The 17,055-nt window shown below is 35.6% G+C and overlaps 1 protein-coding gene across 1 annotated transcript in view; it reads left to right on the plus strand.

Annotated features, from left to right (window-relative positions):
- The first annotated feature begins 2,120 nt into the window (after positions 1-2,120).
- jade2 (jade family PHD finger 2) overlaps positions 2,121-17,055 on the plus strand; it is a 118,980-nt gene continuing 104,045 nt past the window's right edge. Inside the window, exons 1-6 of the mRNA XM_073824123.1 lie at positions 2,121-2,184; positions 6,354-6,439; positions 9,305-9,462; positions 9,837-10,009; positions 11,067-11,278; positions 15,002-15,169. Of these exons, the coding sequence (XP_073680224.1) occupies positions 2,121-2,184; positions 6,354-6,439; positions 9,305-9,462; positions 9,837-10,009; positions 11,067-11,278; positions 15,002-15,169 (861 nt within the window). The remainder of the gene's footprint in view (positions 2,185-6,353; positions 6,440-9,304; positions 9,463-9,836; positions 10,010-11,066; positions 11,279-15,001; positions 15,170-17,055) is intronic.

A 17,055-nucleotide genomic window follows, 5' to 3' on the forward strand; every position in this document is an offset into this window, starting at 1 on the left:
CTTTTTTTTATTATGCAAACATATACAAGAAGTACAAAACAGACAAAACCTTTACAGGAAAAGATAATAATAGGACAAAACAACACATCTTGTAAAGTTTCACATACAAAGATAAAGATTTACAGACAAATAAGAAAATAATAATAAATGCATACAGAGGAAGAACTTTATGCATTACTTGTATTACCAAAACAATCTTCATAATATTTCGAAATTCTATCACTTTTCTTGTTTTTAATCAATCTAAGAGTTTTAAGGAAAGAAGGCTGTGATTTAGAGAATTTTTATGAATAAAAAATATCCCAATCAAAATCAACAAATTAACTGTGTAATTCACTGAAATACTAGTTTTACCTTTATAGTAACAAATTATATCCTTTAACTGAAAGAATCAAGGTGTTTACCTATAGAAAAATGTAATGTGAGTCTTTACACATTGAAAAAATAAATGAATCAGTGTTTCATCGTCCATCCCACAAAATGAGCATGAACTGTCAACATCCATATATTTTGCCAATGTATCGTTTACAGGATATATGTGACCCTGGACCACAAAACCAGTCTTAAGTCGCTGGGGTATATTTGTAGCAATAGCCAAAAATACATTGTATGGGTCAAAATTATTGATTTTTCTTTTATGCCAAAAATCATTAGGAAATTAAGTAAAGATCATGTTCCATGATGATTTTTTGTAAAATTCCTACTATAAATATATCAAAATGTAATTTTTGATTAGTAATATGCATTGTTAAGAACTTAATTTGGACAACTTTAAAGGTGATTTCCTCAGTATTTTGATTTTTTTGCACCCTCAGATTCCAGATTTTCAAATAGTTGTATCTCGGCCAAATATTGTCCTATTCTAACAAACCATACATCAATAGAAAGCTTATTTATTGAGCTTTCATATGATGTGTATATCTCAGTTTTGTAAAATTTAACCTTATGACTGGTTTTGTGGTCCAGGGTCACATATTTTATGAAGGATCTTGAAATGAACTCTTTTATTTGATTTGAAATGCAGTACTTGTGAGGTAATAACCAGGCTTCCTTCCAGTCTATTAACTCAATAAGAGATGCCCAGTAAAATTTGCCTCTAGGAACATTATATTTCTTTTTCTGTAGAATTTGTCGAATATGCTTATTATAAATTTTTTTGTTAAAAATACTAATTCCGTATAATGACAAATCAGGTTCTTTAGTGTCACTCTTATTAAAACTCAAATGGCTGCTCTAATGTAAACACTGCAAAATGTTTTGCCATGATATCGTCATGTTCTCACGAGACCAGTCGGATCTCGCTAATAATAATGTTAATAATAATTATTTTAAGAAATATCATACAACCAAATTATTTTTTTCATTAATTTATCGTTATAGTTCTTGTTGTGCAGCATCCAATTTGACAATTATGTTGGCATTTTAGTACATTTTAAAAGATTGTTTAAATTGGGTAAACGTTTTTTTGTTTTTAATTCGACACCATTTGTTTATGATTAATTGGCATTGAATCATAGAATTCAGGAAAATTTTTTATTGTAAACAGAATTTAGTCAAAAATAAAAACGATTTCATGAGACCCTAAATTAAAAAGGAGCTCTGTAGAGTTTGTGTATAAATAAATTTTGTTAAAATTTCTTTCAGCATTATTGCTATTAATATTGTGATAAATATCAATGTTGTACAATATTAATAAATATTCTGGTTTTATTTCTTGGCCAGATTCCCCAGCCCACACACATTAAGCCATGTTTATGCATGCCTGCAAACAAGCCAGGAAAACACAATTGCTTTTTAACAGTAATATAGCAGATAATTTCCCCAAATCAGCCCTGCGTGGAGTTAAGGCAGCATCGAATGACGAATGGGGTTTTCATTCTCTCGTAAAGCATAGAATGGGCTGAAAGGCGACAGGAAGACCCGCATGAAAGGGAAAAGCCCCATTTTATGGCCACATAAATCTGCCAGCAGTTGGCGGAGTGTTTCCTCTCTTGTCTTTGACACACTGTATACAGCAGGCCTGTCTGTACAGACACATTTGCACCAGCACTGTGCTTTCAGCATGCGTTTCTGCCATCTTTTCAGGGTCTGATAATTGTTCATCCCTTCTTTGTTGACAGATGGAGAGTGAGATGAAGAGGAGGAAATACTCCACCAGCAGCAACGACTCTGACACCACAGACAGTGAGTGATAAACACAGACGCACATTCATCAGGAGGGGAAATTAAAGAGATTATTAGACCTTTTAAATAAAATGGAGAATATGGAGCTCATCATGCTCAAGGAAAAACGCCTACGTTTTATTCAGAGACCCAAACTGAGCAAAATAGTGCAGATTATAATATCAGCTGCCACAGTGTGTATCTGCCAATTGATGTCTTAGTAAAATTATATTTAACACTGCAAAAAATGCTTTTCTTATTTAGATTTTTTTGTCTTGTTTCCAGCCAAAATATCTAAAAATTCTTAAATTAGGAAGGTTTTTCGAGACAAGTTAAAATTATTTTCTTGTTTTCAAGAGTCAAAATTTGCTTGAAACCAGCAAAATAATCAGCCGATGGGTTGAGAAAAATAATTTTGTTTGCTGTTTGAAATGAGATTATTTTTCTTACCCCATTGGCAGATTATTTTGCTTGTTCTGAGCAAAAACGCACTTAATTTTGACTTGTTTTTACTGAAAACAAGAAAATAAATGTTTACCTGTCTTTTGTCTGGAAACAAGTAAGAAAAGCATTTTTTGCAGTGAAATAAGGACTGTCAATAAATTAAAATATTTAGTCGTGATTAATCGCATGATTTTCATGAGTTAACTAATGATTAATCGCAAATTTGTTCTAAATGCACCTTAAATAAATACTTTTTAAAAGTTTTTAACACTCTAATCAACGTGGGCATGGACAAATATGGATGCTTTAAGCAAATGTATGTTTATTATTAGTAAAACCATACTTAACATAGAGCATGAAGACTAGACATGTTTCAGATGTTTTTTTTTTTTTCAAATAACTTGTTCATGTTTATTAGACACATGAAATAAAAAGAACAGAAATACCAGGTTCCTATTACTTATCTTTCTTTGCACTGAGCAATTTATTTACACAAGCCTGTTTCCATTATTTGCAGGACAGGGCATCTCACTTCTGCTGAGCATGCAAAATGTACATTTATTATTTATTATTACATTTGTTTGCCTCTCTGCGCCCACATACTGTCATTTGATGCAAGTTCAGCCATTGTTATATTTTAGTGTTTCTGTTGTCAGACAACCAAAGTAATATGAAATAATGACTGAAAAAAATCCTGAATTATGACTAGAATTCAGTCGCTGAAAATAATTACAGTGGTGTGAAAAGGTGTTGGCCCCCTTCCTGATTTTTTTTTTATTTCTTTGCATGTTTGTCACACTTTAATGTTTCAGATCATCAAACAAATTTACATATTAATCAAAGATAACACAAATAAACACAACATGCAGTTTTATGAAGGAAAAACAAAATCCACATGGCCCTGTGTGGAAAAAGTGTTTGCCCCCCTCCCTGTTAAAACGTAACTGTGGTTTATCACACCTGAGTTCAGTTTCTCTAGCCACAGCCAGGCCTGATTACTGCCACACCTGTTCACAATCAAGAAATCACTTAAATAGGACCTGCCTGACAGCGATGTAGACCAAAAGATCCTCAAAAGCTACACATCATGTTGAGATCCAAAGAAATTCAGGAACAAATTGAAAAGAAAGTAATTGAGATCTATCAGTCTGGAAAACGTTATAAATCCATTTCTAAAGCTTTGGGACTCCAGCAAACCACAGTGAGAGCCATTATCCACAAATGGTGAAAACATGGAACAGTGGTGAGCCATCTCAGGAGTGGCCGGCCGACCAAAATTACCTCAAGAGTGCAGCGACGACTCATCCAAGAGGTCACAAAAAAAACCACAACAACATCTAAAGAACTGCAGGCCTCTCTTGCCTCAGTTAAGGTCAGTGTTCCTGACTCCACCATAAGAAAGAGACTGGGCAAAAATGGCCTGCATGGCAGAGTTCCAAGACGAAAACCGCTGCTGAGCAAAAAGAACATAAAGGCTCGTCTCAGTTTTGCCAGAACACATCTTGATGATTCCCAAGACCTTTGGGAAAATACTCTGTGGACTAACGAGACAAAAGTTGAACTTTATGGAAGGTGTGTGTCGCATTTCATCTGGCGTAAAAGTAACACAGCTTTTCAGAAAAAGAACATCATACCAACAGTAAAATCTGGTGGAGGTAGTGTGATGGTCTGGGGCTGTTTTGCTGCTTCTGGACCTGGAAGACTTGCTGTGAAAAATGGAACCATGAGTTCTGCTGTCTACCAAAAAATCCTGAAGGACAATGTCCGGCCGTCTGTTAGTGACAGAGCTGAAGCGAACTTGGGTTCTGCAGCAGGACAATGATCCAAAACACACCAGCAAATCCACCTCTGAATGACTGAAGAAAAACAAAATGAAGACTTTGGAGTGGCCTAGTCAAAGTCCTGAACTGAATCCTATTGAGATGCTGTGGCATGACCTTAAAAAGCGGTTCATGCTCGAAAACCCTCCAGTGTGGCTGAATTACAACAATTCTGTCAAGATGTGTGGGCCAAAATTCCTGCACAGCGCTGTAACAGACTCATTGCAAGTTATTGCAAACACTTGATTGCAGTTGTTGCTGCTAAGGGTGGCCCAACCAGTTAAGATTAGGGGGCAAACACTTTTTCACACAGGGCCATGTGGGTTTGGATTTAGTTGTACCTTTATTATAAAAAACTTCATTCAAAAACGGCATGTTGTGTTATATTTGATTAATATTTAAATTTGTTTGATGATCTAAAACATTAAAGTGTGACAAACATGCAAAAAAAATAAAATTAATCAGGCAGGGGGCCAACACTTTTTCACACCACTGTATGTACCGGCTTCTGGATAAGTCACTATTCCCTGCATTATTATTGCGTTTTTTAACTTACTGTTTGAATGCTTTCACGATCCTTGGACTTTCCAGGAGTTTAGCCGTTTAAAATTATGTGATCACAAAAACCTGCTTCTTTTAATTTAAGTTATTGTTTTGGTTATAATGAACTGATTCGAGAGCCCGGTCTCATAAAAATGCATACCAGTAGCACTATTTCTATTTGGCGTGATATTAACATGCTGAAATTAACTGTGCCGTGCATGTGTTTGATGTGCATATAATATGCCGTTTTCATGTGCATACTCATATGTGGCTCTATGCATCAACCCTACACCAATCCTAACGTAGACTCCGCTTGCATTCATTCAATATGGCAGAAGTGCTGGTACACATGAAAAAGTGTGAGTCTCAGAAACTATTAGGTTTGTCCAATTATGCGTTTATGTATTGTTGCTAGACACTTTTCTCTAGGTTGGCAACATTATGCATCCATTTCTTTAATTGTGGGCTAGGTAATGGGTCAAACAGAAAATGCACGTTAAAGGGGTCATATGATGCCTATTTTCCACAAGTTCTTAATGAAAGTCTATAATATACTTTGGTTAAAAATTCTCAATAGTAGTGTAAAAAAACAACCTTTTACCTTGTCAAAATCAGCTCTGCAAAATATCAGCTCATTTTAAGACATGGCCCCTTTAAATGCAAATGAGCTCTGCTCGCCCCGCCCCTCTCTGGGATTATGTTTACTGTAGCCACATTTAGCCGCATTTAGCTGTGTTTAGCTGCATTTAGCCACATTTATCTGCAATACTTGCCAACAAGCACATTATTAAGAAAGGCCATTTGCAAAGATGCATAAAAACCCTTATACTCACTTCTGCTGTGGGTGAAGCTGCATTAGGAATGATTCACACAAACATAGATGCATATGTAGATCAAGATTGGGGCTTTCCATTTAAAAACGAAAGTAACATTAATCCTCTGCGTCTTCAGCGGCTCAGATGTCGGGAGTAAATGACTACTGCTATGTTCATTATTACATCCAACAACAGAACACCTCAATCGCTCAATTAGAGTCTTCCTCTGCACACAATGGCGATCGTATTCGGACAGTTTCGGCTCGGTGAAGATGAATTTGCGTTAAAGAGTTATTAACGCATTTATTTTGACAGCCCTAATTTAAATGCTTCATTTTAGGATCAAAATATATAATGCAATGCAATGCAATGATGGTTGAGAGACGAACAAATACACCTTTTTCAAAAGCCTGATGATCATATTTGTTTAACCCACAAATTTTGCTCACATCATTTGCTTCCATTCCAAACCTATAAAGAAAGTCATACTGGTTTGGAAGAGCAAGAGGTGCATGAGTAAATGATGGTCATTTGGAAAGTTTAGGTGTGACTCTTCAATCTCTTGCAGGTCATGTGACCACCTGGTCACGGTCTTCAAAGAACACAGGGACCAACAGCACATGGGTACGCCATGAGCAGAAGAAACCGTCTGAGGTGAGAAATACTGTTTTATCACTAAGCACAACACCTCTGCATTTCCGCTTTCTCTCAATATGGCAACACCAGAGCTGTTAGTCAACACATGGGAAAACAAAGTAACTGGTGTTACTTATTTGAAAAAGCAACATTAGGGCCCGGATCTCAAATCATTTGATTTAGATCAGGATTTCAGAGTAGGTTCGTAATTTTTTTTTTTCTTTTTTTTTTTTTTTGCTTCAGATCGGAGCTTCAGACGGTGAATCATTTGATTTAGATCAGGATTTCAGTGGGTAAATGAATCTTTTGCTTCAGAACGAAACTTCAGAGCACGGATCGTGAATCATTTGATTTAGATTGATATTTCGGAGCGGGTTTGTGAATCTTTCGCTTCAGATCAGAACTTCGGAGAGCAGATCGTGAATCTTTTGATTAAGATTGGGATTTCGGAGCGGGTTCGTGAATCTTTTGATTACGATTGGGATTTCGGAGCGGGTTCGTGAATCTTTTGATTAAGATTGGGATTTCGGAGCGGGTTCGTGAATCTTTTGATTTAGATTGGGATTTCGGAGCGGGTTCGTGAATCTTTTGATTAAGATTGGGATTTCGGAGCGGGTTCGTGAATCTTTTGATTAAGATTGGGATTTCGGAGCGGGTTCGTGAATCTTTTGATTACGATTGGGATTTCGGAGCGGGTTCGTGAATCTTTTGATTAAGATTGGGATTTCGGAGCGGGTTCGTGAATCTTTTGATTAAGATTGGGATTTCGGAGCGGGTTCGTGAATCTTTTGATTAAGATTGGGATTTCGGAGCGGGTTCGTGAATCTTTTGATTACGATTGGGATTTCGGAGCGGGTTCGTGAATCTTTTGATTAAGATTGGGATTTCGGAGCGGGTTCGTGAATCTTTTGATTAAGATTGGGATTTCGGAGCGGGTTCGTGAATCTTTTGATTAAGATTGGGATTTCGGAGCGGGTTCGTGAATCTTTTGATTAAGATTGGGATTTCGGAGCGGGTTTGTGAATCTTTTGATTAAGATTGGGATTTCGGAGCGGGTTCGTGAATCTTTTGATTACGATTGGGATTTCGGAGCGGGTTCGTGAATCTTTTGATTAAGATTGGGATTTCGGAGCGGGTTCGTGAATCTTTTGATTAAGATTGGGATTTCGGAGCGGGTTCGTGAATCTTTTAATTTAGATTGGGATTTCGGAGCGGGTTCGTGAATCTTTTGCTTCAGATCAGAACTTCGGAGCGTGGATTGCGAAACATTTAATATCAGATCAGAATTTCGGAGCAGGTTTGTGAATTTTTTTTGCTTCAGTTTGGATCTTCGGAGCACATATCATGAATCATTTGATTTAGGTTGGGATTTCGGACCAGGTTCATAATTTTTTGCTTCAGATCGAAACTTCGGAGCAGGTTCGTGAATCATTTGATTTAGATTGTTATATTGGAGCGGATTCGTGAATCTTTTGCTTCAGATCAGAACTTCGGAGCGCGGATGGCAAAACATGTAATATGGATTGGGATTTTGGAGTGGGTTCATGAATTTTTTTTGTTGCTTTTTTTGCTTCAAATTGGAACTAAGGAGCACAGATCCTGAATCATTTCATTTTGATTGTGATTTTGGAGCGGGTTCGTAAATGTTTTGCTTTAGATCAGAACTTAGGAGCGAGGATGGTGAATCATTTGATTTAGATCGGGATTTTGGAGTCGGTTCATGAATTTTTTTTTGCTTCAAACGATTAGTGGTCTGAAGTTTCGATCTGATTTAGATCAGGATTTGGAGCGGGTTCGTGAATATTTTGCTTCAGATCGGAACTTCTGATTGGAACTTCGGAGCGTGGATCATGAATCATTTGATTTAGTTCGGAATTTCGGAGTGGGTTTGTGTTCTCTTTTTTTTCCGCTACATATCTCCTGCAAATCATTTAATTTAGATCTGCTTTTTGGAGCAGGTTCATACATTTTTCGCTTCAGAGCAGAACTTTGGAGTGTTTCAGATGGGAACTTTCGCGCGGATCATGAATCATTTGATTTAGATCGGAATTTTAAAATGGGTTTGCTTGTCATTTAATTAAGATTGGGATTTCAGAGCGGGTTTGTGAATTATTATGTTGCTTCAGATCGGAACACGAATCAATCGATTTAGATCGGGATTTCGAAATGGGTTTGCTCTTTCATTTGATTTAAATCAGAACTTCGGAGTGGGTTAGGGAAATCTTTTGCTTCAGAATAAAACTTTGGAGATTCAACTTAAAAACTTAAGGCAGCTAATGAACTTAGGTTTTTAAGTTAAATCAGCTTAAAACTACAAGTCACTTCAACTTATTGCAATAAAAATGAGCTGATATAACTTGTACATTTAAGTGACTTAAGTTGATTTAACTTAAAATCTTAAGGCAGCTGCTAAACTTAAGTTTTTAAGTTGAAACTGGTGAAAACTTTTTACAGTGTAGTGCTTGATTTTTACAATTTCTGCATGAATCCTGTTGTAAGTTAAAAAGTAATGCATTGCTTTAGTAGTTACTTTAAAAAGTAATCTAATTACATAACTCATGCTATTAGTAATGCGACTCTGCAGATGTCTAGATATTAAATACGTGTCTGATATAAAACCACATTTGGACTGTGCTTACAGCACTTGCTTTTCACAAACCGCTGGATAAACTCATGTAACACCTTATGTCTTTTTTTGGGCAAGTCAGCCACTGTTAATGTTATATACAGTGCATTTCATATTTCATATAATTTGCATTCTGACACAGAAACTGCTTTCTAAATGTATCAAAATCTTTCATTCTTTTCGGAGCCAGTCAAAATGTCACTAGGGTGAGAAGGGATTCTTTCTTGTTGAATGTTGCCAATGTTCTGTTCTTTCAGGTGTTTCGGACCGATTTTATTACAGCCATGAAGTTGCCTGATTCAGCACAACTGAGCCCAGAGGAGTTTTATTTCCTGTCTGACCCCTGGAGGCAGGAATGGGAGAAGGGTGTTCAGGTGCCAGCCAATGTGGAAACCATTCCTGAGCCTGTAATCAGGTGAGAGTCACAGGTCGAATGTGTAACGTGTTTCCCAAATAAAAAATGCATTGATGAAAAAAAAAATATTTTAAGATGTCAGAATTAATTTGCATATTTTTGTGCCACAATTTTTCTCTATGAAATGACTCGTACAATAACGGTTCAAGCTGATTTCAGCATGCATTGGCAGGAATCAAAAGTCACTGTAAACACTTAGATTTTTCTATATAACTAGATAAATAAAGAACAAGTCACAATGATTTCCTCTGGTTATGAACATCATGCGACAAATTCTGTCCATTGGGCTTGACTTGAAGCTGAAACATTCCTTTGAGTACTTGATGCATGAAAGATGAGTTTTGTGGTCATTCAAGTGTGCAATTTTTTCCCAGGATGCTTCCAGAGGTCAATCGAATCCCATTCTTTTCACCGATCCAAACCAGGGGCCAGTCAGAGTTTGGCTTCGGAGAGTCACATGCTCTTACTGAGCCACTCAGTTGTTATGATCTGGATGATCTGGATGTGACCTGGCTTGAACTGGTTAATGCTGAATTCAGACAACTAGGTAAGATTTCTGAATCGTGTTTCTTTGATGGTTTAAATTTGTTAGTGTAAACGGGGCAATAAAAGAGTTTAAAGATCTTTTTTTTAATTTTAAGTTTACGTCTCGCAATTCTGACCAGAAAGTATACTTCTACTTTTTTCAGCTTAGAAGTTCACAGGTTCAAGTCCTCTTCTCTCATTCATCTTCACTGTGCCTGAGTATAAAATGTTTTTTTTTTTTTGTAATATTTTTCAGTTTTGCCATTTAAATTTTTTTTAATGCTTAAGTTAAATGTTATTAATCAAAAAGGATGTCTGATTAATTGAAATCATGAAACTTGTATAAGTTAACAGTAATTTATTAAAAGTGTAAGAAATTACAAAAAATATTTTTTTTAATTAAAAAGTTTAAAAATTACCACATTTTCTACATTTTTTTTCTCATAGTTTTATATATATATATATATAATTTTTTTTTTTTTTTTTTTTTACCAAATTTAAATTTGTTTGGTCATATGAAGGATTTAATTAAATTAATTACCCTTTTTTCTCAGAATTTTTTAAGTACTTTATTTTTTTCTTGTAATCAAATGATTGGCATAAAAATAATATTACTTTTACCTCTGTCCAGCAGAAGTTTACTGTTAAAATTTATTAAACCATGGAAGAAAAATTGTGTGATTTATTCATTTTTTTCCCTTTAACACTAAAGCTTTAATAATACTTTTATTACTAGTAGCAGTAGTAGAAAAGACATATGTTGTACTGTACAATAGCAATATATTTCTGTCACAATTTCTTCAAATTAAACCTTTTATTTTGACGGGTTATCAGGAAGAGTTTTGTTAGTGTGTGTAGATAGTATGACTGTAGATTTTCTCAAATGAAATGCCAAATGCTAATAAAATTAATATTTAAATAGTCTTTCTGTGGTTTAATATTCACAGACACTAGTCCATATCACCATTTGATTGAAGTGTACAGACCTGTTTTTTTTATTTTTTTATTAACAATTTGGCAAAATACAGTATACAGTTATACAGCAAATCCAATATAAGGCCATTTCTTCTGTGTATCAGCACTTCCAGAGCTGGACGAGCTCACCATGGAGCGGGTCGTGGTGGAGCTGGAGAGCAGGTGTCAGAGGAACATGCAGCAGGCCATCGAGACCGAGGAGGGTCTGGGCATCGAATACGACGAGGACGTAGTTTGTGACGTGTGCCGCTCACCTGAGGGGGAAGATGGCAACGAGATGGTTTTCTGCGACAAGTGCAATGTTTGTGTGCATCAGGTATGTAGTCCAAAAACAATCCAGATTATATTGAAATCTGAGCAGTGTAATGAATCGCAGTCAGGTCCACTGTGTGCATGAATGCAGTGAAACACCGCTTTTCTTTCGGTCAAATAAAAGAGCTTTTTTTTGCTATTTTTGGCCGAATAATTTTGGTTCTGCTTGCATATTTGAAGGTTTCTATTGGATGATTTAGTGTAAACGTCATATTATGCCACTACGCATGACTTTACAGAGAGCTAACGATATACTAGCTAAGTCCTGTCTTATGAACAACTGGTGCAACCAAATCAGGGCTCGCAAAATCGCTAGCCCGACTTCCCGGGGCCATTGTGTTTTCTAGTCGGGCTACCAAAATGTTTGACCGGCCTTCCCGACGGGCTATCGTAAAGTAGAGGGCTCCTGCAGGTCCTTAAAAACTCCTCAATTTTGTGGTATCAAATTTAAGTCCATAAAAAGTTTTAAATATGTTAAATAGTATAAGAAAAGGCTTAATTATAATTTTAGGAGGTCTTACAGTTGGGGACGGAAAGACGAGAATCGCGATAGGGCTGGATTAAACTTCAAAAGGCAATGATGTCATTGAATAAATATGCACGCTGCACGTTTCAAAGACAAAACGCGGCACGGATGTCTTTATACGAATGTATCTGAAGGGAACCGACTGTTCTCAGAAACGTATCGTTGGCATTTTCATTTCATGCCTGATGAAACAGCGTTAATGCTGCTTTGTTACAGCCGTTGTTGTTGTTTTGCAGCCGTTACTATGGAAACCGTAGTATTTCAGCGCTCCTGAAGCGCCCCCTCGTGACAGAGAATCAATTTTTATTTCCAATACATTTTTTCAGCTGTTTATGGTCAAATTATTGCAATTATCGACCCATGTTGTTACGCGGCAAACACATAGAGTTGTAAATGTGAAAGAAGTTAATGTGCCTTCTAAAAAGCTAAACAATTAAGACAGTAATATTTATGTTTTAAATAAATATAATACATTATATACATGATTTATCCCTTTTAATGGTATAAAGGCTGAAATGCCATTGTATTAAGATATTTAGTTTTTGTGTGAACCTGTATCTGAATTAAAAATCATGTAATTTTATGGTTTAATATGCTACCGTACATTGTCCAATCCCACTCATACTGTTCATTTTACTTGTGCAGCTCTTAAAAAGGGCCATACATTGCCTTAAATTGATATTTAAAAATTCTGCAGATACACTAAATAGTGAAATAAAATTCCTTTCTTGATATTTGTTTATCTGATTTTCTATATATAAAAAAGTTTTTATTTTTTGTATTTGGGCAAGTTAAATACATTTTCGGGCAACCAAAATCTGAAGGGCTACCAGAGATTTAGAAATTGTGTGAGCCCTGCAAATAATGTATAGATTAATGCTGTGTTTCAGGCAGGTTTTTGAGCCTGTAAATCACAACTTCAAACTACGACTCACTACTTTGTAGCGAATGCGGAAGTGCCGTTTCACCCTGTTATGAGTTGATGAACCACTGACACGAGTTCGGAAACATTATTTTAAGGTAAAAAAAACCCTCTTTGGTGTTGCTTTAAGAACTTAGGAATGGCTGGTGCAAGTTTGTTATTACTACACTAATCGTCTTTACCTTTACATTGGCGTGACGGTTTGCTTCATGTATGCAGCCGAGAGATGTAGTTTGCGTGCAGTGGTTGAAAGTTTTGAGCCGCCATTTAGTCAGTGTGATGAGTCCGAAGCAATCAATCACACACAATCAAGAACACGAATGAGGCTGTGCGTTTTCATTTAGCACATTAATAATACATTTAAATAATTATATGATAATATTTAAATTAATTTTAAGACATCTCGCGGCTCCCCTGGAGGATCACTGAGGGCCCCTAAAAGGCCGTGATAAACCCCCCCCCCCCGGTTGGGAACCCCTGGACCACAAAACCAGTCTTAAGTCGCTGGGGTATATTTGTAGCAATAGCCAAAAATACATAGTATGGGTCAAAATTATTGATTTTTCTTTTATGCCAAAAATCATTAGGAAATTAAGTAAAGATCATGTTCCATGAAGTTTTTTGTGAAATTCCTACTATAAATATATCAAAATGTAATTTTTGATTAGTAATATGCATTGTTAAGAACTTAATTTGGACAACTTTAAAGGTGATTTTCTCAGTATTTTGATTTTTTTGCACCCTCAGATTCTAGACTTTCAAGTAGGCGTATCTCGGCCAAATATTGTCCTATCCTATCAAACCATATATCAATAGAAAGCTTATTTATTGAGCTTTCATATGATGTATACATCTTAGTTTTGTAAAATTTAACCTTATGACTGATTTTGTGGTCCAGGGTCACATATATTGTACATTTTAAATTACGAAATACGAGTCCTTTTTACTTGTTGTACTTAATTACATTAAAAGAATCAAATAGTTTTGTACTTTTACTCAAGTACTCTTTTACTTAAGACTTTTACTGGAATAATATTAAAGGAATAGTTCACTTTCAGAACAAAAATGTACAGATAATGTACTCACCCCCTTGTCATCCAAGATGTTCATGTCTTTCTTTCTTCAGTCGTAAAGAAATTATGTTTTTTGAGGAAAACATTTCAGGATTTCTCTCCACATAATGGACTTCTATGGTGCCCTCGAGTTTGAACTTCCAAAATGCAGCTTTAAATGACTCTAAATGATTTCAGCTGAGGAAGAAGGGTCTTATCCAGCCAAACGATCGGTTATTTATTTTCTAAAAACATTTACAATTTATATACTTTTTAATCTCTGTAAAGAGTACACACAGAGCTAGATAAGAGAAGCATTTAAGGTAAAAAAAAAAAAAAAAAAAAAAAATATATATATATATATATATATATATATATATAAATTCAAACTTTTTTTTTTGTTGGAAATAACCAATCGTTTCGCTGGATAAGACCCTTCTTTCCTCGGCTGTGATCATTTAGAGTCATTTGAAGCTGCATTTTGGAAGTTCAAACCTGGGGGCACCATAGAAGTCCATTTATATGAAGAGAAATCCTCAAAAAACGCCATTTCTTTACGACTGAAGAAAGAAAGACATGAACATCTTGGATGACAAGGGAGTGAGTACATTAACTGTACATTTTTGTTCTGAAAGTGAACTACTCCTTTAAGGTATCTGTACTTTTGGGCCCGGTTTCCCAGACAGGGCTTAGACTAAGCCAGGATTAGGCCATAGTTCAATTAGGACATTTAAGTAATTTTTATAAACATGCTAAGAAAAAAACATTACTGGTGTGCATCTTGAGACAAAATAAAGGCACTGATATATTTTAAAATCAATCAGTGCAATTTTATTTCAGTTGAAACAACTCAGACTTACATTTTAGTCTAGGACTAGGCTTAAGCCTTGTCTGCGAAACTGGGCCTTACTGTTTACTAAGTACTGATTTGTGTACTTCATCCATCACTGGCGTTGGAGTACTCTAAAGTGACACCAGTGATTGATTAAGTTAGCAATGATAGGTTATAATAATTATGATAAGTGAAGTGACTTTTTGCCAAATACTAATTTGCATATTCATGGTTCCACATATTCTGAATGAGGTAAGGGTGTATATTCAAGGTATTTTTTAAAATGAATAAAACTGGTAATTTTGAGTTAAAATTAAAGTGACTGCAGGGAGGTTTAAAAAAAAAAAACCTGATATAAAGAAAATTGAAAGTGTTTTTTTTTTGTATCTCCTCAGGCGTGTTATGGCATCTTGAAGGTGCCCCAGGGTAACTGGCTGTGCCGAACGTGTGCCCTCGGGGTGCAGGCCAAATGTTTGCTTTGTCCCAGGAGAGGAGGAGCTCTGAAACCCACACGCAGTGGAACCAAGTGGGTCCACGTCAGCTGTGCCTTATGGATCCCTGAGGTATGAAGTCAGTCTGGGAATAGTAGTTCTAAGTAGTGTTCCGTTTTAGAAGTGCACTGAAATTTCAGTTCCTGAAAATAGTTCAGTTTCTAATAGGGATGCACCGAATGTTTGGCAACCAAAATTATTTGGCCAAAAATAGCAAAAAACGCTCTTTCGGTCAAATAAGTCAGAATTGAAAAGTCAGAATAAATTATACCGAAAAATGACGTCACGTGATCATTTAGAGGCATGCACTAATGCAGCAAACTTGTGGTCAGTGTGGAAGCATTTAAAACTATCCGAGAAAGATGCAAAATCATTCCAAGCAGCGACAGCGAGAGACTGTTTAGAAGCGCATCGCATGTCTTCATGAGAAGAGAAAGGTTACTGTATGATGACTGAAATCATCCATTAGTCAATCAGCTCCAGAGCGTTCTGTTGTCTAATACACCAGACACCAACTTTATTTATTCTGACAGCAGCTCCTTAGCCAGGGTTCAAAGACCAAAGATGACAATCATTCACAAATCTGCTGCTGACAGCAAAAAGTAGGACTGAGGTCTTCTTGCGGGTTTACGCCAAAATAAAAGTCAACATTCATAAATGTTAGTATTGTCATTTTACTGTTGTTCCGTAAAAAAAAAAAAAAGTAAGACAAAAATAATAACAATCATTAAAACAGCTTTATTAATACAAGGCTGCATTTATTTATACATTACAAACGCATGCCTGATTCAAGAAGGGGGTCTTAAAATTAATAAGTTAGTAAAATAATATTCTTTGACCAATTTTAAGTTAAATTGTGCTTTGTCGTAGGCTATAATGTCTACTAGAATGTTAAAAGTGTTCAGTGTTAGGTAAATATTTTAAAATTGTTTTTTTTTTTTAAAGCAGGACAAAACTGTTAAAAGCACATTTTGGATATTTAGTTTATGCAATGGTGAAAAATTGGCAAAGTACATGGGAGAAAAAAAACACAAAAAAACGTGTTTGTTAATCGGCCTTTGGCCCAGTGTTTAATTTAGTTTGGCTTCGGCCAAGAATTTTCTCTTTTAGTGCATCCCTAGTTTCTAACTAAAGAGACAGCCTGAAAATCCTGGATGCAAGTATGAACAAAAATAATGTAATGTTAAATAATGTAATTATTAGTTGACTAAACATTAGTCATCCAGAAGAAGCTTAGTCAACTAAAATTATTAGTCAGTTGCAGAAAAAACAGTGTATTAGTAATTACAATAGATTAGACAAAATGCAAACTTAAGCCTATCATTGATCGACCTTAAAATTAAAACATCTGTAGTAGCAACTCTACATGCTGTAACATTATCCTAGATTAATGTACGCTCTTAGGCGTATATCCAAGTGTTTGTGCGAAGTGTGAAAGATTGCTGCTATGCACTGAGGGAAACACCACATTTCCAAAACATTTAAACAGTGCAAGTATCATATCTGTCAGCAGCACACAAGTCTGTCAGAGCCACTTTAAACTGTGTGTATTAACTAATTATTTTAAAGCCCTTTAATATTAAAGCATGACTCATGTTTAGGACAAATTGGATTCCCTGCAGCTCATTCTGTCCTCCCCTATTTTTCTGATGCACTCATATTAAAGGGGAGACACACTGCAGGCAAAAATACAGTTTTTTTTTCATGCATCTGTCAAGTTTGAGGATTTTATGTTTTGGTGTTTCATAAGTGTTTTTTCAGAGTAGTGGAAAGAAAACACCCAAAAGACACTGTTAAGTGTTTTTTTTATAGCACTTTATCTATTTGTGTCAATAGATGTCAATTACAATACATATTTTTAAAGGCTGTTTTTTCAAAATGAGTTTTTTTTCTCCTACACTGAACCATAAATCTCCACTTCAGTAGCACTTACACACACCTAACTTTACATTTTTATT

The sequence above is a fragment of the Garra rufa genome, chromosome 19, assembly GCF_049309525.1.
Source record: "Garra rufa chromosome 19, GarRuf1.0, whole genome shotgun sequence".
NCBI classification, from domain to species: Eukaryota; Metazoa; Chordata; class Actinopteri; order Cypriniformes; family Cyprinidae; genus Garra; species Garra rufa.